The 23,172-nt window shown below is 42.4% G+C and overlaps 2 protein-coding genes across 10 annotated transcripts in view; one reads left to right on the forward strand and one right to left on the reverse strand.

The window, feature by feature from the left end:
* Positions 1-2,436: 2,436 nt before the first annotated feature.
* LOC147578531 (uncharacterized) lies at positions 2,437-14,725 on the reverse strand. Of its 8 annotated transcripts, none has more exons than XR_015255310.1 (4): positions 13,737-13,853; positions 13,398-13,486; positions 12,600-12,804; positions 2,437-3,191 (listed from the first exon to the last, which is right to left on the reverse strand). XR_015255310.1 is itself a non-coding variant. In XM_086718918.1 (3 exons), the coding sequence occupies exons 1-2, from the start codon at positions 14,071-14,073 to the stop codon at positions 13,438-13,440; spliced, it is 309 nt and encodes a 102-aa protein (XP_086575044.1). In that variant the 5' UTR covers positions 14,074-14,155; the 3' UTR covers positions 12,727-12,804; positions 13,398-13,437. The 8 variants fall into 8 exon arrangements, 1 of the variants encoding a protein (XP_086575044.1); XR_015255309.1 differs by having other exon boundaries at positions 13,675-13,807; XR_015255307.1 differs by having other exon boundaries at positions 13,398-13,566; positions 13,675-13,807.
* Positions 13,939-23,172, forward strand: part of RAPGEF4 (Rap guanine nucleotide exchange factor 4) — a 290,032-nt gene continuing 280,798 nt past the window's right edge. For both annotated transcript variants that reach the window (XM_086718909.1, XM_086718910.1), the window contains exon 1: positions 13,939-14,136. In XM_086718909.1, coding sequence (XP_086575035.1) covers positions 14,072-14,136 — 65 coding nt within the window. In that variant the 5' untranslated portion in view covers positions 13,939-14,071. The remainder of the gene's footprint in view (positions 14,137-23,172) is intronic.

Here is a 23,172-nt window from a genome sequence, read left to right on the forward strand (position 1 = left end):
TAAGAATTTTCTTTTTTTTTCTTTTTTAAAATTGTATTTATTTATTTTGAGACAGAGAGAGAGACAGAGTGTGAGCAGGAAAGGGGCAGAGAGCAGGAGACAGAATCCTAAGCAGGCTCCATCCAGGCTCTGAGCTGTCAGCACAGAGCTGGACCTGGGGCTTGAACCCACAAGCTGTGAGTGAGATCATGACATGAGTCAAAGTTGGATGCTCAACTGACTGAGCCACCCAGGCACCTCCTAAGTATTTTCTATACTATTATATCTTAAGCAGTCACAACAACCACTTTTAATAATTTCTTGGTATTCTTTTGAGGAAATATGTATTTTCTTCAACAATTTCACAATTTAGTTTTCTAATAAGTAATCTTCAATGAATGTTTTCTCATGTGGCTTTTTCCACATAGTGGATTCTAATATTGGCGTAGGTTTCCACAGGTCAGGTTGCTTGATCTAATGACCGTTTATGGAGGACTATAAACACTCTGCCATGATTTATTCTTTTAAACTCTGAGATAGTGGGAGCTTAATGAAAGTGGGCTATTTTAAACAGTTACACTTCTTTGGGTCTGAATATTTTTAGATTTCTAATGCTCCTTCCTTGCCCCGTCCCTGTCAACTGCTTGCAGGACCCTCGGTCTTTCTTTGCCACCATCTATTCCTTTAGATGAATTCTTTCAAACTGAGATCCTGGGCACCAAGAGGTGGGGGTCTTTAATCTTTTCAACATTTCACTGGCCTAACAGAAATCATACGTTTATTTACAATTAAGCACGTGTGAGCGAGCTTAGAAGTGCAGTCTCTGGCCCTAGTTGAGCCTTGCTATGACTGAAACCCTGGCCAATAGCTCACCTGCAACCTGAGTCTCTGAGCCAGAATCCAACCACCCTGCTCTCAGGTTCCTGATCCTCAGAGATTCTGTGAGACAATAAAGGTTTGTTGCCTTCAGCTGTCAAGGTATAGAGTAATTTGATACATAGCTACAGATTAACTAATACAGAATTTGGAAATGGGATGTGGTCTAAAAAACACATAAAATGTGGACAGAAGACTTGAATAAACACTTCATAAAAGAAGATGTCTGAATGATTAACGAGCATATGAAAAGGAGCTCATCATTAGGCATTGGAAAAATGCATATTAAAACCACAATGAAATATCATTTCATACACACCTGAAAGGCTTAAATCAAACAGAGTGACAACTTCAAGTGTTGATGAGAATGTAAAGTAATCGGGACTCTCATACATTGCAGGTGGGAGTATAAAACAGTGCAATCACTTTGAAAAACTAATAATATAAACCTACCCCTACTGACCCAGAAAGTACAGTCCTGGGTTTATACCAAAATAAATGATTGCATATGTCCAAAAAGAAAAGAGTACATAAATGTTCTTAGCAGCTTCCTTCAGTATATGCCTAAGCTGCAAATAACCAGGAGAACAGGAAACAAATTGTGATCCAGGCAGTGGAATACTATGCAGCAATACACATAAGTGAAGCTTCTATGTAGCAACTTGGATGAATCTCAAAAGCACCATTTTGAGCAAAAGCAATATATACCATATGATTCCATTCACATCATCTTCAAAATCAGGTAAAACCAATCTGTGGTGATAAAAGTGAGAGTAGTGGTTACCCCAGGATTGATAAGTTGTATTGACTGGAAGATAGAAGGGAATTCTTGGGCGTGATAGAAGTGTTCCATATTTTGATCTGGATGGTGGTCACACTGGGCTATACATATGTGTCTTAGCCTATTCGGGTCTCTATGACAAAATACCAGAGATGGATAGCTTGTAAACAATGGAAATTTATTTCTCACAGTTGTGGAGGCTGGAAGTCTGAGGTCAGGGTACCAGCATGGTGATGGCCTTCTTCCAAATGGCAGACTTCCTGTGTCTTCACATGGCAGGAGGAGGCAAGGGAGCTCTTTTGGGTTTCTTTTACAATATATCTGCCCTCGTGACTTAATCACCTCCCAGAGGCCCAACCTCAATACCATCACCTGGGGGGTTAGGTTTCAACACATGCATTTTGGGGGACATATTCAAACCAGAGCAATATGTAAAAAAAATTCACAAAACCATACCCTTAAGATTTGTTCATTTTACTCCTAAGTGTAAATTACATTTTAATAATACATTGTTTAAAAAAATCCAAAGTCCTTTCTATGGTCCATAAGGCCCTAGGGATGGTGTCTTCTTTGGCTCCCTCTTTTTTTTTTCCAACGTTTATTTATTTTTGGGACAGAGAGAGACAGAGCATGAACGGGGGAGGGGCAGAGAGAGAGGGAGACACAGAATCGGAAACAGGCTCCAGGCTCTGAGCCATCAGCCCAGAGCCTGACGCGGGGCTCGAACTCACGGACCGCGAGATCGTGACCTGGCTGAAGTCGGACGCTTAACCGACTGCGCCACCCAGGCGCCCCTTTGGCTCCCTCTTTGACTTCATTTCTTGACACTCTTCCCCTTATTAATTTTCCAAACACACTACCTTTCTTCCTGGTCCTCTAACACATCAAGCATGCTGCCACCTTTGCATGGACTCTTCCCTCTGTCTGTAATCTCTGTCCTCAAATATCACCTTTCATTTTATTCAGGTCTTTGGTTCCAGTCACAGTCACAGCTCTCTGGAGAACAGAGCTCCAGGCACGGACTTAAGCACTGTTAGTGCTCTATTTGGGAGGTAAATCTCACACAGCTGGTCACTCAGTATATTTGTTTCCTAGGGCTGTTGTAACAAAGTACCACAAACAGGGTCACCTAAAACAACAGAAATTTGTTGTCTTGCAGCTCTGGAGGCTAGAAATTCAAAATCAAGATGTTGGTAGGGCCATATGCCCTCTGAAACCTGTAGGGGATCCTTCCTCGTTTCCTCTAGCTTCTGGTGTTTGCTGACAATCCTTGGTGTTCCTTGGCTGGTAGATGCATCATTCCAACCTTGGTCTCTGTCATCACATGGCCGTCTTCTCCCTCTGTGTCTCTGTCTTTTCTTCTTATAAAGACATCAATCATATTGGGTTAGGACCTGCCCTGATGACCTCATCTTAACTCAATTACATCTGCAAAGACCCTCTCTCCAATAAGGTACTGGGTTCAAGATTTCAACATATCTTTTGGGGAACACAATCCAAACTACAGCAGTCAGTAAGCACATAGGCTTGGTCACAGAGGTCGACTTCCGACAGGCTGTATGGAGAAATCATATATTGGAACAGTTCATCAGAGGGAAAAAGGGAGAGGACGTTTATCTGCCCAGTATCCTCCAATCTCTTGTCTCCCACTGGTCACAATTCACTCAGGGGAATTAAATCCTCTGCATTTCCGTATTTCATCCTTTAGCCCCATCGGCAGTTGCTCAGGAGACAAAGCCCTGCAGTTTGGCGTTTCAGCTGAGTTTGGAGAGGAATGGGGAGAGGAGTCAGACATTCTAGACCTGCGACTAGTGATCCTCAGGCAGGGAAACCACGGGGGTCTGCACGGAGTCTGCAAGACTTTGCTGTGGCAACCAAAGAGGAGCAAGTGGCTGGGGATGAGACAGGTGGTGTACAGACAGGTCCCACACTCTGCTTAGATGTCACCTTCTCAGGGAGGTCTTTTCTGACTACTTTGTATCAAATAGAAGCCCCTTCTCCATCTCTGTACTACCTTATTTTGCTTAATTGTCCTTCATAGCCTGTCCCCACTAGACATATATTTATGTGTTAATTTGCTTATATTTATTTTACCCACTACAATATTCCATGCAAGTAGGACACTTGTCTGTTCTCTTCCCTAAGTGCCTAGCATAGTGCCTGGCACATTTGTAGGAGCTCAGTAAATATTTACTGACTTGAATGACTAGATGAATTAATGGTGTAAAGAAACGAACCTCCTGTTGGGAGGTAACTGAGTGGGTGGCAGTGGGGTTATCTTAGACACAGACACACCTATCACAAACAGGTCAGGGCCTAGCTTCACCTGAGGGGAAGGCTCCATTTCCAGGGTTTAAACTGTGCAGCTCCCAGAGTTGGTGAGGAGCTGCCAGAATCACAGCTGCAAAGCCTCAGGGCCATCAGGAAGAGGAAAGAACTGACAGAATTGGAATCTCCCTGTTGTGAACTTGGAGAGCTGAAAGTGTGTGGTCCCCCTTGCCCTGCAGAGTCATAGCAGGTAAAGAATCCTGTCTTTGCCTCTTGACTTCTTCTAAGCCTCCTGAGTTATTTTCTGCCTCTGAAACTAAACTAGTACTTCTAATCCAGAAATGCCAGTAAATGTATCTTCTTTAGTAGCACAGCACTACCATATTTTTTTATGTGAAAATTGGGACACCTAAGCAAAAGAGCTCAACTCATTACTTCATTGCCCAGTCAAAATTTTATGTCTCACTTTAAATGACAATTCTCTGTTTACTTCCTTCAAGTTCTGCATGTTTTGGGTTTAATATAATCAATATGATTTTTAGTCATAAACTCCGTTCTGTGCTTATTTTCTCTACGGAATCCACTATATGAAGCAATCTATTTTTGAAATATGTTGGAGCCCACATTGGATTACAGATGGAAAGGAGATTGTAACAAATGTTGGGTGGCTGTAATTCACTTGAAATTGTTTTCATGATAATTTTCCCTATTAGTGTGAAAAATGTGTATAATAACAAAGACAGAGATTTTCTGAGTTGAAGACTATACTATGCTCTTCTTGCATAATATTAAAAAGCAACAGTAGCTTGTTATTTCACCAAAATAGATATACTCCACTAGAAAATTGGCCTAAGACTAATGCTGTGACATGGTGACATTTTCCTCACCCCAAACTACTTAACCAAGTTCATTACTGCCTCTCTAACCAACTCAACCTGAACAAGTAGCATATAGTACTCTTCCACACACAGAGGGACATTTGTTTAGGTAAGGAAGGTTTTGGCTCTGGTGGTGATGAGGGAGCATGGGGCAAGCTGAGGGCAAAGTACAGGCTAACAGCATGCACCCCCGCTGCCCCAGGTAGGATATGTGTGATATTCCTCAGACACTCCTGGATGCCCAAGAACAAGGGAAAGGAAAGAAAGCAAATGGTTGGCTGACAGAGATCACAGTCATGCAGGACAGGAGTCTCCTATCCATAAGTTTATGGATAACTTAGTAAACTGCAAGACAAAGGCAATCTTATCCATAGTCTGATCTCTGGAAACCTATCGACTCTGTTTCCAGGAGCCCTAATATCACCCTCATCAAGATGGAAAGGGGTTTAAGTGCTTGCCATGGTGGCATGGGAAACTAAGGCAAGTGAAAAAGTAAATTCCCTTATTGCCAACAGCCCATTGACGAGTCCTTGAAACAGGCAGAGAGACCTCCCTCCAGGAGTGCAGTTGCCTCGATGGTGACACTTTACTAGGGGCAAAAGGGACTCTTGGCTTAACATTATCCTGGACCCCCACTCTCACCCCAGGATCCTGTAAGTTGACTTTAACATATGAAAATTCCTTTAGAAACTTCCTTTATCTCAACTCCCCCAAGATATATGCTGGCAATCATACTCCAAGCTTATGGCTCCCTGATGTGCATCTGAAGGGTCTCATGACTGAGGTTTTACTAAATGGTAATAAATGGCATTTTCCTAACAGCAGCTAGCCACTCAAGGTCCTGGAAACCTTGTTTCCAAAGTGCCTTAGAGACTTACTCTATCCCTAACCCCCTCCCAACCTGAAGGTATATAATCAGTTACCTGTCACAACCCCAATGCAGCTCTTTCTTCCCATGAGTCCTGGCCCCATGCTTTAATAAAATCACCTTTTTGCACCAAAGAGGTCTTCAAGAATTCTTTCTTGGCTGTCAACCCTGAAACCCCCACCATCACCCCAAAACCCCATCGGTGGGGTGTTGAACCTGCTCCTTATTTAGACCAGAGTGATTTGCCTATCAGTGATTTTCACAGTTCTTGATTACAGAGGAACTGTCCCTTCTGAAAACATGGCCAGGTGGAGCATTCAAACTCTTTCATAACCAATTCCCCTTAGGCAGGGGGTTCATATAGGAACTAATGCAAATAACTACCAGTTTTCTTTATAGAGGTCAGTATCTTTCTCTATAATACAATTTTACTTCTGGAGCAAAAGACTTTTCTTCTCTTTTAGGACTTGCTTCCGTAACTAAGTCATACATTTTATCTCTGAGTAATATTTTTTTCAGAAGGTTCATTTTAACTATGTCTCCTGACTATACAATTTACCTTTCTGCAGAAGACTATTACCACACATAGCCTCTTTTTAGGGACTATAAAAACTGACAACTTAAAATTTTACATTAGTTCATCATGAATCTGGAAATTGGAAGGCAGTCACTAGATAATCCCAAGACTATTTTTCCTTGTTTTTCATAATATTTCAATGTTTACTTTAATTCCAGTGCCCCCAAATTGGATATATCTAAAGTGCAATTCAAACTGCATAGCTAATTCCTCTCTAATTGGCTCTTACATGCGATAATGCTACATATACCAAAAACAAACAATTCTACTTTTAAAACTCACAAAGAAGCCTAATATGAGGTTCTAAAAATGGGTCATTGTGACTTTGCCTTATCGATAAAATTTTTATATTATCATCACCAAATTGTTAGCCACTTTCCTATCCCTGCCTATTGTTTTAAGATTTTAATCCAAATACACTCCCCCAAATTGACAAATCTTCCAAGTTTTAAATCAAGACCATGACGCTTGTTTATTATAAACCACAAATTGGGCCTCTCCTGATCAGACAATTTTAATTATGCATTTCTTCTTTAGAAAGCTTATGAGACCACGTGAGCTACACTCTCCTAATGAGTGTGGTATTCCTGTGGTAGTCCTTACAACTCCCAGGTGAATAGCCTTGCCTGGGAAAGGCAATTGTCTTAGTTGAGTAGGCATTAATGTTGAAGGTATGGAAAAGGAAGTTGGCTTGATTCCGTTTTCACTAGCCTATCACAGATGCTAAATTCAAGTTTCACCTGAGGCACCAAACTAGGATAGATATGAAATCCCAAAGTGAGGTGCCAAGATGCAGGCCTTCAATCAAAATACCAAAGAAGACAAAGATCAGCTCCATGAGTCTAAAACTTCTCATCGCAGGAGGAAATAACAGTGTCCAGGAAGTGGAAACTCAAGGAGGATTTCCTAAGGAGTATTTTCTTGGTGAGAGCTGTGCTGTGATTCCTACCACCAAGGGTGGGGGGTAGGGAAGGCTCCACTGGGCCACTCAGAGAACAGTTCCCTAAGTCAAGAGCAAGGGGAATTCATGTCTGACTCCAACCTTGGAATCTACAGATCAGGGGAGAGGATTTGTGAATTTCTTGGCAATGGGGGTAAGTGCTGTTGTTAGGACTAGTCTGTGCTTTCAGAGTTTATCGGGGGGTGGGGGGAATAGGCACAAATATTTCTATGGACCAGATGTGAGACACATAGGAGAGAACAATCCCTCAGTCCCTATAAGTCCTGCTCAAGAAGACAGCTGGCAGGGGCGCCTGGGTGGCGCAGTCGGTTAAGCGTCCGACTTCAGCCAGGTCACGATCTCGCGGTCTGTGAGTTCGAGCCCCGCATCAGGCTCTGGGCTGATGGCTCGGAGCCTGGAGCCTGTTTCCGATTCTGTGTCTCTCTCTCTCTCTGCCCCTCCCCCGTTCATGCTCTGTCTCTCTCTGTCCCAAAAATAAATAAACGTTGAAAAAAAAAAAAAAGAAGACAGCTGGGTATGGGTGGAGGGTAAATTCGGATGGTACAGAAGGAGGCAGTTTGGAGGGGACCTCAGGGAAGCCAGGCCCGAAGGGGGAGCAGGTAGCCAAAACAGTGGCACTTGCCTACACTGAAGGCTGACCAAGAATATGTGAAATACCCACGAGAGAAAGAGCTGACCTGATACCTTTGTCAGGCCTGGAAAATGTGATGCCAACTGTCCCAGCCAAGGGAGAACTTTCCTTTCCTCCTCTCCTTTTCTCTCCTCCCTTCCCTAATTCTTTGATTCTAGAAGGGTAAAAACTAGCAGGCATTAAGTACAGGCAGAAAGAGCAAGGAAAAAAGAAGCTGACCATATCTTCTTTCCTAAAGGCTGGAACCAGCCTGTGCCAGCTCTAAATGGGGGAGGAAGAGAGAATTCTCTATGAATAAAGATAGAAGTATTTAGTAATATATTGGTTTGGACACTTTAACAGAAAAACTGTAGTACTTTCTATCATCTATAAGTGACCAAAAATGGCCTGAGTGGCTCAGTCAGCTAAGCAAAGTTTTCCAAAATGTATTCCAAGGACTACTAATTCCTAAAGATTTTAATAGGGACTCCATAGGGGCACCTGGGTGGCTCAGTCAGTTAAGCATCAGACTCTTGGTTTTGGCTCAGGTCATGATCTCATGGTTCACAGGTTCGAGCCCGTGTTGGGCTCTGTGCTGACAGTGTGGAGCCTGCCTGGGATTCTCTCTGTCCTCCTTTCTCTGCCCCTTTCCACCTCCCCGACTTGTGCGCTCTCACTTGCATGTGCACACATCTCTCTCTCAAAATAAACTTAAAAAAAAAAAAAGTGACCAAAAAAGCTATATATCCAGTGGCAGAGTAGAATTACCCTACTGAACAAGTCTAAAGCAGAGAGAAAAAACACTAAAATTGCTTTTATTTATTTTTTTAAAGTTGAAGTACATTTGACATATAATATTATATTAGTTTCAAATGTACAACATAATAATTAGATATTATTATGATCACCGTAATAAGTGAAATGATCACCACAATAAGTCTAGTTAACATCTATTACCACATATGGTTACAAAAATTTTTTCTTATAATGAATAAAGTTGCTTTCATAATTTCACCCAGAAGTCCTGCTTCTTCAATAAATTGGTTGTATCACCAGCAAGAGTGATGGATATATTTTTATAACCCACCTTCCAGTGAGGTAGCTAAAACAGGGTGAATCAGATTCTCCCTATACACAAATATGGGGATGTCTAATGAATGTCTAATCTATAACAGAATTCCCAGGACTGGGAAAATGTGAGGCCTTATTGTGCTTCTGTCACTGTGCTATTGATCTCTATATTATAATATGAAGAATGACAGAGCCAGGTAAGCATAGAGTGAATGGAGAAAAGATTGTGAGACCAAGTCTAAAATAGTCTTCAGGAAACTTTAGTGTTTCTCATGGAGGCAGACGCATCCTTTATATCTCACACAGCCAAAATGCATAATTAACAGATGCCAAGGCCCTTTAGTATAACAGATCTCAATTGATTGTCACCAGGTTCCCATGAAATGCAGAGGGCATTTCAGATAATAGCAGATGCTATTTATCTGCATTATACAGAAAGTAATAACTGTAATATAATATAGATAATATTATATAATACAACAATAACAACAACAACAACAACAACAACAATAATGGCTAACAGTTATTGAGGATGCATTATGTACCTGGAACTTATGCTAAATTTCCTATAACCATCATATTCATGTATAATTCCATTAATGTCTCCACTTTACTGATGATGAAACAAGGTCTTAGGCTAAGTAATTCACTTAAGGTCAAACTGTAGATAGAGGATGGAACTGCAACTTAATCTCAACCGTTTCTCAAATTCCTAACCCTGAACCTCTGCTCAGATGAACAAAATGGAACTTGGATATTAAGTAACTCATTCAAAGTTCTACAATTAGTAGTCACTGGCATTAACGAACTTGGGTCTTGTAACCTATCCTTATCTCATTGGAGATCTTCAATGAAGATCTCAGCTCTCTCATAGAGAAAGAATTCACTAACCTATAGGAAGGAGATTAAACAAATATTTTTTGCCAATGAAAAAACAGGCCTCAAAGGAAGATACTTTAGGTAAATTATATCCATACATTAGAATATTTTGTAGCTATTATTTTAATGAAGATTATTTTAAACATGTAAAGCACTTTTCCATTCCAAATAGAAAAAGTTACATAAAATACTAATGCTTTCAAGTTTGTATGAATGCATGTATCTATAGACATATGCAGTTGACCCTTGCATACCTTGGGTTTGAACTGCAGGGGGTCCACTTACATGTGGATTTATTTTGATCAATATGGACAGTACAGTAAATGTACTTTCTCTTCCTTATGATCTTCTCAGTAATATTTTATTTCCTGAAGCTTACTTTATTGTAAGAATATAGTGCACAATACATATACATAATGAGGATTAGCTGACTGATGTTGATAAGGCTTCTGGTCAACAGTAGACTATTAGTAGTAAAGTTTTGGGGGAGTCAAAATTATATGCAGATTTGACTGCATGGAGGTGGGGATGGTGGGGAGGCGGTGGTGGGAGGCTGAAGGTGTGTGTGGTGTGTATATCAGCGCCCCTAATCCTGAAGCGATTCAAGGGTCAACTGTACACGTAATTGAATGTAAGTAGCTAGTTATATGCATGTTTTTATGGGTGTATATATGATTGTATCTTTTTCAAATGGGAAATTAAGAATAAAATGCACTAAAGTATTAGAGATAAATTATTATCTCTAGGTGGTGGAATTATGGGTAGCTTTTACTTTTTCTCCTATACTTTATTTTCCTCCAAAAGATCAATACATGTTTTTTATTTCTCCTACCAGATGGGTTTATTATTTTATTATTATTATTATTATTATTTGCTTTTCCAGTTTTATTTGAGATATAATTTGCATACCATAAAATTCTCTCATTACAAAAAAGTTTTTTTTTTTTTACATTCATTTATTTTTGATAGACAGAGAGAGACAGAGCACAAGTGGGGAAGGCACAGAGAGAGAAGGAGACACAGGATCCGAAGCAGGCTCCAGGCTCCAAGCTGTCAGCAAAGAGCCCGACCCGGGGCTCAAACTCATAGACTGTGAGATCATGACCTGAGCTGAAGTCAGACGCTTAACCGACTGAGCCACCCAGGTGCCCCAAAATTCGCTCATTTTAAATACACCAATGATATTGTTAAATTTACAGAGTTGTGCATTCATCACAACAAGCCAATTTTAGCACACTTCCAACACTCCAAGATTTCTTGGGCCCATTTGCAGTCACTCCCCATTCCCACTCTCCAGACCTAGGCAATCCCTAATCTACTTTCTGTTTCTATAGACTTGCCTTTTCTGCACATTTTATCTAAATGGAATCATACCATATGTGGTCTTTTTAGTCTGGCTTGATTTACATTCTTTTAAAGAAAGAAAAAGAATAAATATTCTCTGGTTCTTTGCCTTTTGCATCAAAACCAAAGAAAATCCCTTACTTTCTTCCTCTTCATAATAGCATAATCATGTTACAACATCTTCTTTACCTCCGTAGTTCTTGACTCAAATCCCTTTTAGACACTAAGAGTAAGTTGTAGAACAGTGAACTTTTTCCAGATATTTCAAGGGTCTCTCCTATCCTTGTTTCTCACAAGTTTCCTTATTTCTTTATATAAAAAAATACATAACTATTTTATTCTTATCACCTGGGCAGTCATTTTTTACTTGCCGTCTACTCTTGATTCTTTTGACCAAACCAGTGACTCCATCTCTGAAGTGCAAGGGCTTTGGAATCAGACCTGGGTCTGGTTCAGGAACCCCCAGTCCTGAGAGGCCAGTAGCTGGGCTCTCAAGAGCAAGTTATCAATCTTTCCTGAGGCTCAGTGTCCTTGTCCTGGTGAGTACACTGGAGTTACTGGTACCTACGACCACAGCTAAATGGGAACATAAGAGGGCTCTGGGTAAGCCAATGATTGCTGGTACTCCTTTGAAAGAATATTTTTTTTTTAATGTTTATTTATTTTTGAGACAGAGAGAGACAGAGCATGAATGGGGGAGGGTCAGAGAGAGGGAGACACAGAATCTGAAACAGGCTCCAGGCTCTGAGCTGTCAGCACAGAGCCTGACGCAGGGCTCGAACTCACGGACCGCGAGATCATGACCTGAGCCGAAGTCGGCCGCTTAACCGACTGAGCCACCCAGGTTCCCCGAAAGAATATTTTTTAAATAATTCTTCAACTTCTATTTTGAGGAAAGACAGGGTTTCCATAGAGCAAAACAAGATGCCTTGCAGTTCATTAGACCTATGCTCCTTAGAATGCACATTTGACTTCTTGGGCTCTCATTGCCATGTCAAGTAGCTCATCAGGGTTCTTTTAACCCAAACAACACTCTCCCTCAAAGGACTGATAAATATAATTTTCTACGTTTCATTTTCTAAGATTTTTGTCCCTTTTTGTGGAGTAGTGGCCTGGGCAGCTTTCCTTCTGACTTGGCTTCATAGAATGTTCGGAAGATTAAATGGGATAACACTTGTGGAGATTTCTGCATAGCTTGTGACACCAACGGATATTCAATAAATGGTGACTCTTAGTATTATGGCCAAAAACCATGTCAACTCTGAGATTCTGGTAATGAAACATCATATACAGTCATTTTTTCCTCTAGCTCCTTACATTTATTCTTGAGTAAAGGCATTTTGAGAAAGCATTTGGTAACCTTGAAATGTTCTCAAGAGCTCTTTATAAACAAATCTTAATAAATATGAGACCCATTTCCTCCCTCATACCTCTATCAGAAAGAAAAGCAGCAACAGAAATGCCTTTGGTACTCTTTGTATAGCGTAACATTTTAAATAGTACTTACCTAAAACATGATAGAAATGGATGGAGTTCAGCTGGGGACAAGCACCAAGCAGGGAGGTGTTGCTGAGAGAATGGGGTGGCAGGTCTGAAACCAGATCCTGACTATCGAGCAGAGGGAAAACAGCGAAGTCTTTGGAGGAGTTTTATTAGGATAAAAGCATCCCAGAATGCACCTGCTGTTTCATTCTCCAGTCTCCTTGAGCCTCCTCTGAGCAGGGGAGTAAGGGCAGGGCAGGAGAGAAAAAAAACAAAGTGAGGTTAGCAGTGCTATGTCTCTTTTCCCATGATCTATTCCTAAAGGTACAGCATAAATATCAAAACAGGGTTTGGTAGTAGTCCGAAAGATTTAACTTGTCCCCAAATTCCTAAATAACGATTAGAGCTTAGTTTGATTTTTGGCTGAACGTAACCAAACAACTTCTAGGCATAACATTTGTTGTGCACGCCTACCAGGGACAGGATGAAGTGACCACCTACCCATTCAGCACTCCAGCCAAGGAAAGGGCCGGCACGTGGGGCCAACCATGCAAGTTTGCCCACGTGCCTTGGGATCTTGGCTCCCAGACCCCAAACCTCAGTTCTGCTTGTGGCTCCACTACTCCCCACTCTTAACTGTGTTTCTTCTCTCCATGCAGGTGATGGAGGCCCAAGCAGGTCCCAGGTTCAAGGCCAGAGACTTCGGCTAGGCATCCCCTCAGTCACCGCTGGTGACCCTTCTGGCCCACTGGCTGCCCCCCCGCCCCCTCCTGCTTCCAACATGCCTTCACTGCCCCTCCATTCCATCCCAGCTCTTCCTCACCCTTCAGGACAAACTGTCCCCTGGACTCCACACTTGGTGACTACCGTGGGTGCTCCGGCCCTAAGCCTTGATAACCTTCCTCTTCATCCCTTTTGAAAGGGGAAACGGGAAAGGTGAGCAAGAAACCGCCAGCAAGTTTCGACCACCGCCGAGGAAGACTAATGGGTTTCTAAGGAAACAGGGAGGCAGCAGCCATTTTAGTGGCATTCGCTGTATGAAAAATATATACACTGACATTCACCCCCGCCCCCTCCTCCTCCCCCTCCCCCCTCCCCACCCTTGGCGCCTTCGCTCCGTCCGCGCTTCCGAGGCCCAGGTCTCCCCGAGACGTGCGGCCACCTGTCGCAGGTGGCCGGCCACGCTGGGTCGCCCCGAGCCGCCCTCCCCGCAGCGGGCGGGACCGCGGGACTGCCCACCCCCGGCGCCGCAGTGCAGCTGCGGGCGGGCGGCTCGGGCCCTCCCGGTCCCCGCGTCCCGCCCCTCGAGTCCCCTCCCCCGCCGGCCCCCCGCCCCGCAGGCCGCGGGAGCCCGCTGGGAGGGCGGGCCCGTCGCCGGCGCGCTGGTCGCGAGACGGGCCGGGAGGAGCGGGTCGGCGCCGCGGGCTGGGCGGAGGCGGAGGCAGAGCGAGCGCGGGAGGTCGCCGCAGCCGGGGACACCGCGCGCCGCTGCCCAACATGGTCGCTGCGCACGCCGCCCATTCTTCCTCCTCAGCCGAGTGGATCGCCTGCCTGGATAAAAGGTAGCTCGGGTCCCCCCCGCCCCCCAAGCCGGGCTGGGGCTCGGCGGCGCCGCCCCTGCCCCTCACCTGGGCGCAGCGCGGGGGAGGGAGCTGAGAGGGGCCGCGTCCCGGCCGGGGGAGGGGGCTCACCCAGACCCACCCCCCCGCTTCCCGGGGGCGCGCGCCACCCGCACGAGATTCTTCCACGTGGTGGAGACAAGGCAGCGCAGTGGGGTGCGGGGGCAGCGCCAGCCGCTCCGGGCCCCCCTCGCCCGGCCCTCCTTCACCTTCTCCTCGCCCCCCCCCCCCCGCGCGCGCCCACCCGCCGGCCCGCCGCTGCAGGCTGCGCTCGTGGGTGGGGGGCGATTTCCCCTCGGCCTCACGGGACGGCAGGATAGCTCCGTACCTTTCTTCTTGCTGTTCAGACCGTAGGGGTACATGTAATTTAAGTTTTAAGGAGGGGTGAGGGGAAGGGCAGGTGCGGAGTAACATTCCTTTTTTGTCCCCGAAAGCAAAGTGTGAGGGACCCAGCGGAGCTGTCAAGCAAGTGTCCTCGTTGAAATTCTCAGCTCCTGCCCCCGCAGTCGCTTGCTCAAGGTCTGTGTTAGGAAGGTCACGCGGGAGACCGCTTTCCCCGGAGTGCCTGCGTCTCGGGGGGGAAAGACCCTGACTCTGAAAAATTAAAAATCACAAAGCATCCTTAACTCCTGACGACAGCTCTACAGAAGGAGGGTGTCCCCGTGTAACAACTGCGGACTGCAATTGTTTCCAGGCTCTGACAGCATAATTCTCTGTTTGTCCAGATTGTGGGTTTAGCAGTAAACAGTACGCAGTATGTTAGCAATTATTCTTTATTACCCTGATTAAAAGGTGATGCCTCTGAACTTTTAAGAACTGAGCAGAGAGATCTTGCAGAGTGAACTGCCTCTGAATTTTCGGGTTTGATGCGGCAGGGCAGTGATTCATGTCTTGCAGCTATCTGCATGACATCTCTATTTGCATTTGTGTGAAATATTTTGGGCTCTGCCATATTGAAATTTTTTACAATTAGCAGATTCCTAACCAGATCAAACTTGAAAATCTTAAATGTGACGTGCTCTGAATACTTTACTATTACAGGCCTTTGTTGAAAAAAATTAAGTAATTTGAGAAAAGCTAAATGTGGCTCATTTGAAAAATTAATATATCTGAGAAATAATCTTTACTTTCAATTACCACACAGTAGCAAGATTTTTTGGCAGACAGTGCCCTATTTACTTGAAAATGATATGTACTAATATTAGAAGAATTGCTTGCAATAAATAGTAAGAGAATTGAAGTGATGGTTAAATCATACAGAATTATGTAGAGGAACTGAGAGCATATTTAAGTGAAGAGGCTGCTAATGTGATAAGTAATCTAAATTTAATAGTTTAGGAAAGATGAATTATAAAAGAAGAGAAAATCAAGCTCTTGTACTTGACCTATAAATAGTAGTGCTTCCTCACCAGTGAATTTTTTTAGATAATAGATTACATATTTCTATTTTCAGAAATGCGTGGCATGCCTTTTCTGAACAGTCCGCAATTCACTGGAAATCCTTTAGTCAATAAGTACTTATGGCAGAATCATAGAGCAATACTAACACAAGTGGGGTGTATTTGACTCTGTCTTTTCATAATGTGGATCTGCCCAAATGATTTTGCTTAGAATATATTTTTAGAACATAGAGCCACAATCTAATGCCACCACCATTCACAGTACGGGAAAAAACCTACCAAAGGTGGGGGAAAAAAAATAAACCTCCACAAATACTGAGCCTAGCATTCATGGAGTATGGGAGAGTGGATAGATCAATAAATAAGTTAAGGGTTTTAGGCCCAGACTGTCACCAGCTCTGATCATGGAGATGTCACTTTTACTTCCCTGAGTGTCTGAAAAATGAGGATAGAACTGTCTTACCAGGGATTAGTGGATCAAATAACAATAACAAATGGTGCAAGTAGTGCTTTGAAAACTGGGAAGAGCCATGTAAATATTTTATTTTGTGGTGTCAAGATAACCTTGCATTTTTCTGTAGTGTTGATGCTAGAATTCCTTTAAAGAACAGATAGGAGTGGCAATCTCATTCTAAGAGGGCCTTGGGGTACTTGTTCTGAAGTTGCATTTTTACTTAGATTGTTAATTTTGTGGGGGAGGAGGAAGATTAAGGGTGCTGATGGAAGTTGGGAAACTGCCCTCAGTATTTCTGAGAAATGCAATCATGATACCTTATTCCAGGTACTGTGGGGCTGTGTGGGAGGGTGGTGGGGGCAGGGGAAAAAAAAAAAAATGAGTTGCCATTGACTTGGGGGATGGGTGGCCAGAATGGGATAGCTACGTAAACAACTAACCACAATGCAATGGTAAGTGCTTTAATGGAGATGTATGAAATGCTTTGGGAATGCCAAGGAGACAGTTATCAGCTCTGCTTGGCAGGGATGCTTCCTACAGGTTCTTGCCTGGACCTTGGAGGTTGAGGGAGATTTTATTAGGCAGAGAATTTGGGGAGGGCATGCCAAGTAGAGGGAGAAGTGTGAACAAAGACACACAGGTGTGGCATATACATATGCTAATTTCTTCCCAGCCACAAATTCCTTTTGGAACCAAATCCAGAGCATAGGAATGTGTGCTCTATTTTTCTAAAACTTGCAATCACAGACATTTTTAAACATAAAACACACACAAAAAAGAAGGAATGGTACAATGAACCCCTATGTACTATTTGGGGATATGATGCTGGGGGACCTTTTCCATAGCTGCAAAATGTAGTTTGGGTATATGCATCATGCAAGTGACACCTGTTGTAGAGAGCTAGAAAAAGAGGGACCCAGGGGTTGGAAATAAAAAAGAGGAGCTAGAGGAAAAAGTGCCTGAGTAAAGAAGTACACAATACAAGTTGAAACAAACAAAACAAGGAAAATAAAGCCTTAGAAGTGTTTTTAGACACACCTAGAAAGTTGTCATAGGCAGGCAATGCTATAATAACTTGCATGTGGGGAGGGGGTTGAAAAATATATAGATACATGCATTAGATTAAAGAAAAAAATCCAAAGCTTTTAATGTATCAACTGTCCAAGTTCTTGGACTATGGTGGGACTGAGGAGATGAGATTGTACAAATACTAATCTGACAATGAGAAAGACATTTGAACATTTGGATGGATAAAAGCCATTGAAAAAAGTCTCAGCAGACATACCGTTAAGCAAAACAAACTTATTATTTCATTGATCTTACATTATTGATCTTACATTATTTTTCATTGATCTTACATTATTTTTCATTGATCTTACATTATTTCATTGATCTTACAATTTTTTTCTAAGCAGGGAAGGTAATTAGAAATGTATTACATAAAAAAACAAAGAAATGTATTATATACCACCCCCTATTTGGGATTTAGGATATGTACAGTATCTGTGTGTGTGTGTGTGTGTGTGTGTGTGTGTGTGTGTGTGTGTGTATGTGTGTGTGCATGCATACATGTGCGTGCTCTGTGTGCTGACCATTGTTTAATTTTACTGAAAATATTTTTCCCATAAGAATTTAAGTTTGCCACCTATGAACTTAAGACCCATTTATAGGTCATAATTCTTATGGTTGGTAAGGTGGTATTTCAAAGATACCACACGTAACTCACAGATGTATAGTGAATCACTGCCGGTATTCATTGCTATGGAGCAGTGGAAGATCTACCAGCTGTCAGTGTGTCTCCTGAGCTAAGAATGGGTTTTACATTTCTGAATGGTTGGAAATAAACCAAAAAAAGATTACTGTTTTTGTGACCCATTAAATTTATATGAAATTCAAATTTCAATGTCCATGAACAAAGTTTTATTGGAACACAGCCACACTCATTTGGTTAACATGTTGTCCACGGCTGCTTTCACGCTACAGTGGCAGATTTGAGTAGCTGCCGTGGAGACTGTGTGACCACAGAGTTTAAAGTATTTACTGTGTGGATCTTTGAAGAAAAAGTTTGCCGTGTCCTGTTACAGATGAAAGAATCTGGCTGATTGACCGAGAAATCACTGGAGATGAGAGAAATTGTCTCCCTCTGGGAAGGAGTTCATAATATTCTGGTTTCTCATTCTTCAGTTAGAAGTGTAGCTTGGAGGGACATCCTCAGTTGATGGGCTTATTTGAGGACTGCCGGTGATCACAGGCCAAAGTAGGAAATGAAGTCAACATAGTAAAATCATTGATGTTTCATTTTAAAAACTGCTTCCTATACAGTGTCTATTGCATCTGACTTAATCCCCAAATAGATGTTAACTATTTTGGTGTGATTGAATGAAAGGGGAAGAAATCAAGGAACAAATCTGTTAAAAAACCAAAATGCTTTGAGGCCTGCATGGTGAAAGAGGATGACTCAGAATCCAAGAAGCCGCAGACATGGTCCCACCCCTAAGGAATACTGAAGATCGAAGAAGCACCCAGAGAAAAAGGCTATCACTGGGGAAGGCTGGTGTCGACCCAGACCCAGGCACACCCTAAAGCGGATGACATTACCCTGATGAATTCTCAGGGATTGGTCTGGTTTTGCAATCTCAGATTCCTAATTTGTCAGCACATCAAAAATTAGTACATTTTTTTTTTTCAGGGACATATACAAAGGTATGAAAATCTCAGGTACTGTAAGAATCAGAGAGACCGTTCATTAATTTGAAAATAAGATCAAAGAGGTGGACCCTCACCCCCTGTGGCTGATGTACTCCTTCTGTGGGCAAGCTGTGTGGGAGATCCACTTGTTCCAGAAGCCCATGTTGTACCTTTATAGAGAGAAGCAAAGCTGCCAGGAGATCAGGACGCCTACAACTTCTGGCCAGCTCATTCTCTTCCTAGAGTGACAGAGCCTGGGAATTGAATTATAATCAGAAGACAGTTCTGGGAATCCTTCAGGACAGCTTGGCTGTCACCTCTTCCGGTTAGATGACCATTACGTGTGCTCCCATAGCACACTTTGTCCAACACTGTAATATCGTAAGTCAGACTCCATCACAATTTCCTATTTACTTCACTTATGCATCCCTTGATATCAGTTTCTGTATTTCACTCATCGTTTTATCTTCAGTTTCACTGCAACACCGTGACTGTAGAAGGTGCTTATGGGATGAAGGTGAGATTGCTAAATGCGTCCTCCTCCTCAGGGATGGAGTAGACTCTGCAGCCTTGCAAGCAAGTCCTTGCACCAGCTTCCTTTGCCTTAGAAAAGGCTTGGGTGGGCACCATGGGCATCTGTCTCTGCCGTAACTTCTGTGTTTTCTTGGCAGATGTGACTACTTTAAAAAAAAATTGACATTGTGTAGCTCTATTCTGATCTATTATTGGAAAAGGTTATTATGGAAAATTTCAAAATATACAAAAAGAAGAGAAAATAGTATGTTTCTCTTATATAGCCCCTTCCCCTTCTGATCATTATCAACGCACAGCCAACCTTGTTTTAGTTATACCCCCATTCATCCCCCAATATCCCCAGAATTATTTTGGTTCAAGTACCAGAACATAGTATTGTTTTATCTGTAATTATTTTAGTGTGTATCTAAAAGGTAAGAACTCCTTATGAAGCAAACAATACCATTATCACACATTGAAATATTTGACATTAGTTCCCTAAGATAATCAATATCGTCAGTGTTCAAATTTCCCCATTTATCATGTAACTTTTTCTTTCTTGCAATTTGTTTTTATTAGGATCCATGTAGATTCTGTATAGTTGATAATGTCTCTAAGTCTTTTTTTTATCATTATTGTTATTTTAGAGAAGGAAAGAGAGAGTGAGTGGGGGAGAGGGGCAGAGGGGGAGAGAAAGAGAGAGAGAGAGAGAGAGAGAGAGAGAGAGAGAGAGAGAGAGAATCCTAAGCAGGCTTCTGTGCTTGGCATGGAGCCCCATGTGGGGCTCGATCCCACAACCCTGGGCTCATGACCTGAGTTGAAATCAAAAGCTGGATGCTCAACCGACTGAGCCATCCAGGTGCCTCTCTAAGTCTTTCTTAATCTCTGGATTCTCTATCTTCCTTTTTTTTTTTTTTAATGTTTATTTTTGAGAGAGAGAAAGAGACAGGACGTGAGTGGGGGAGGGCAGAGAGAGAGGGAGACACAGAATGAGAAGCAGGCTCCAGGCTCCAAGCTGTCAGCACAGCCTGACGCAGGGCTCCAGCTCCTGGGCCACGTGATCATGACCTGAGCCTAAGGCCGTTGCTCAACTGACTGATCCACCCAAGGTGCCCCTCTCTCTATCTGCCTTATAATAAGTTTGAAGAAACATTTTTTTAAGTCTGAATTTTAATCATGCCTTCCATGTTGTCTTCTAATATGTCCCTTTATCCCCTGTATATCCCATAAATTGGTATTTGGATCTAGAACTTGATTGAATTTAGATACGATTCTCTGGCAACAATACTTCACAGAAGTGTTACCTACTTGCAACACGATTGCTTTTCATGATGTTAGTGATATATCATTTTTTAAAGTTTAATGCTTGCTAACTGTCTTATCTGCAACTTCTTGGAGGACATCTCATTGTAGCCCCAAATACATGGGAGCACATGGCATATACATGTGGAGCAATTAGAGGAAAACACAACCCATTATGTAATGAGGGTTAAATTCCGTGGTGCTGATTCTGCCTGCCCTAGGATTTTCAGAAAGGAAAGGGACAGCCAGAGCTTGACTCATATTGGAGGCATATGAATGGATGGTGTGCCCATGGAGCAGTGGGCCTGGAGAAGGGTGCCCAGTCCATCACACCCATGGCCCTGCAGCCTGGTCTCCTGAACATAACCTGGGAACCCAAAAGAGTCTTCAGAGGAGGAGTGATGTTCAGCAAAGCAAATTTTGCTTCTTTGTCTTACTTTGTATTCCCCCAAATAGACTCTGGCTATTCCAATGAGGGCAGGACTGGCAGATTCCTTTTAGTTCAATTTCCTATTAATTTTCTGTGAATTCTTAACATTTAATAGCCCTTACATAGTAGCTGTCAACCCCCCACCCCCCACCCCGGACCACCTTTCCAACCTAAGGCAGCTAGTTTTCCTTTAGTCAGATTTAAATCCCTCTTCATGCATCTTGAACAGTGGCAGTGAAGAGTGAGTTTTCCCTCCAGTACCTCCAATTCACAGATGAGGGAAAGAGAGAAGGGAAGAGGAGAGACTGCTTGGGGAGTACTGAGAGACTGGGGAAAGAGAAAGAGGATGGAAGTAACTGGGTGGGGAGGATGACAGAGAAAGACCCAGACAAACATATGAAAGCAAACAGTCGGACTGGCTGGAGAGGAGGCACCTGGTTACTGTGTTTACTCAGTTGCTTCCATGCACATCTGCTTCCTTCCCCTGTACAAAAAGAGAAACAAAATGCTGTTATTACCCTCTTTTCTCTTCATACATACTCTTTCCTGGAGTACCTTTCCATGTCCTGTGCTTTAACTATGTAGATTCCTTAAACCCTGTATCTTTGGTTTATCTTCTAGACCAGATACATTTTTGTCTCTCCATTGGATATTCCCACATTAATACCCCATTTATATTTAGGGGCAGACATTGTTTGTCTTCACCTACCTCTGCTATAGGGGTTGGAAAAACAAAATATGTACTTTCCTAACCACCCTAGAGGCTAGGTGACTATGTGACACAGTTCTGGCCAATGGGACATAGCAGAGTTCTACTAGGGGCTTCTGGGAAAGATTTTGCTTTATTGATAAAAGACACAGGTGTATTTGATACCCCCATTCTTCTTTTTATCTGGAATTATGACCTAAGGCCTGGGCCTTTGGCAACCATATTGTAATCCCAGAAGGAAGGCCAGGAGAAACACACATTCTAGTTCTGACTTTGTCCAGCTACTAAGTTTAGGTCAATCATTCTGATTTTTTGATTTTTTTAGGAAAAAAATTCCTATTTTCATAAACCACTCTTTGTTAGGTTTTCTATTATTTGCTGTCAAAACTATGCCTAACCAAACAAGTTGATACTCAATTTGTCTCAAATGGACTATATCTTCCTTAGCCTTCTACTCCATTGGTTTCTCCTCCTTACTCCTATTTTATTGACACTACTCTAATTCTCAAAACTTTGACCTTTCCTGTGGCCCTTTTTACCTCCAACCAGACGCCACTTCTTCTCTTGGCCTTTATATTCTCCTATGTTATTTCAGGGCCTCATCATCTGGATCTGGATCTGGATCCTCTCATTGTTTCTCTCTTCCAATTTGGAACATGTGATATATTCAAATCAGCTTTATTTTAGGGTCAGCCAGATCTGTATTCAAATTCTGTCACTCTCATCTTAGCCATGTGATCTTAGTTAAATTATTAATCTTTCTGAACTTCTGTTTCCAAATCATTAAATTATATTACGAAGACCAAGTATATGGTATGTTGAGGTTTGTGGGCTAATGCAAGTAGAGCTCCTGGTCCTCTCTAAGTAGAAAGCATAGTGTAGGGGTTAAGAGTTTGGGAACCATTCTAGTTTTGATTTTTTTTAAGTTTATATATTTATTTTGAGAGAGAGAGAGAGATAGTGCATGGGATGGGACAGAGAGAGAGGGACAGAGAGAGAGGGAGAGAGAGAATCCCAAGCAGTCTCCACGCAGAACCTGATGCAGGGCTCACACTCACAAGCCAGGAGATCATGACCTGAGCCAAAATCAAGAGTTGGATGCTTAACCAACTGAGCTATCCAGGCACCCCTCTAGTTTCGATTTTATTAGTGGTGTAATGTTAGGCAAGTTATTCAATCTAGCAGTTGTTTTATAGATTCCTCAGGATTTTCTATATAGACAGTCTTGTTATCTGTGAATACTGGAAATTTTACTTATTTTTTCTGATCTTTATGTCTTTTATCATTTACTTTTCTTGCCTTATTGCATTGGCTAGGATTTCCAGGACAAAGTTGAACAGAGGGTTGCGAATGAACTTCCTTGAATCAGGAAATACTCCTTTTTCTTCTATTTTTTTCTTTCCTCTATTTTAAAAAGAGATTATGCAATGTTGATGTTATTTCTTTTAAAATGTTTTATAGATATCATCTGGCCAAGAGTTCT

The sequence above is a fragment of the Puma concolor genome, chromosome C1, assembly GCF_028749965.1.
Source record: "Puma concolor isolate L17-30 chromosome C1, mPumCon1.1.hap2, whole genome shotgun sequence".
Taxonomy (NCBI): domain Eukaryota; kingdom Metazoa; phylum Chordata; class Mammalia; order Carnivora; family Felidae; genus Puma; species Puma concolor.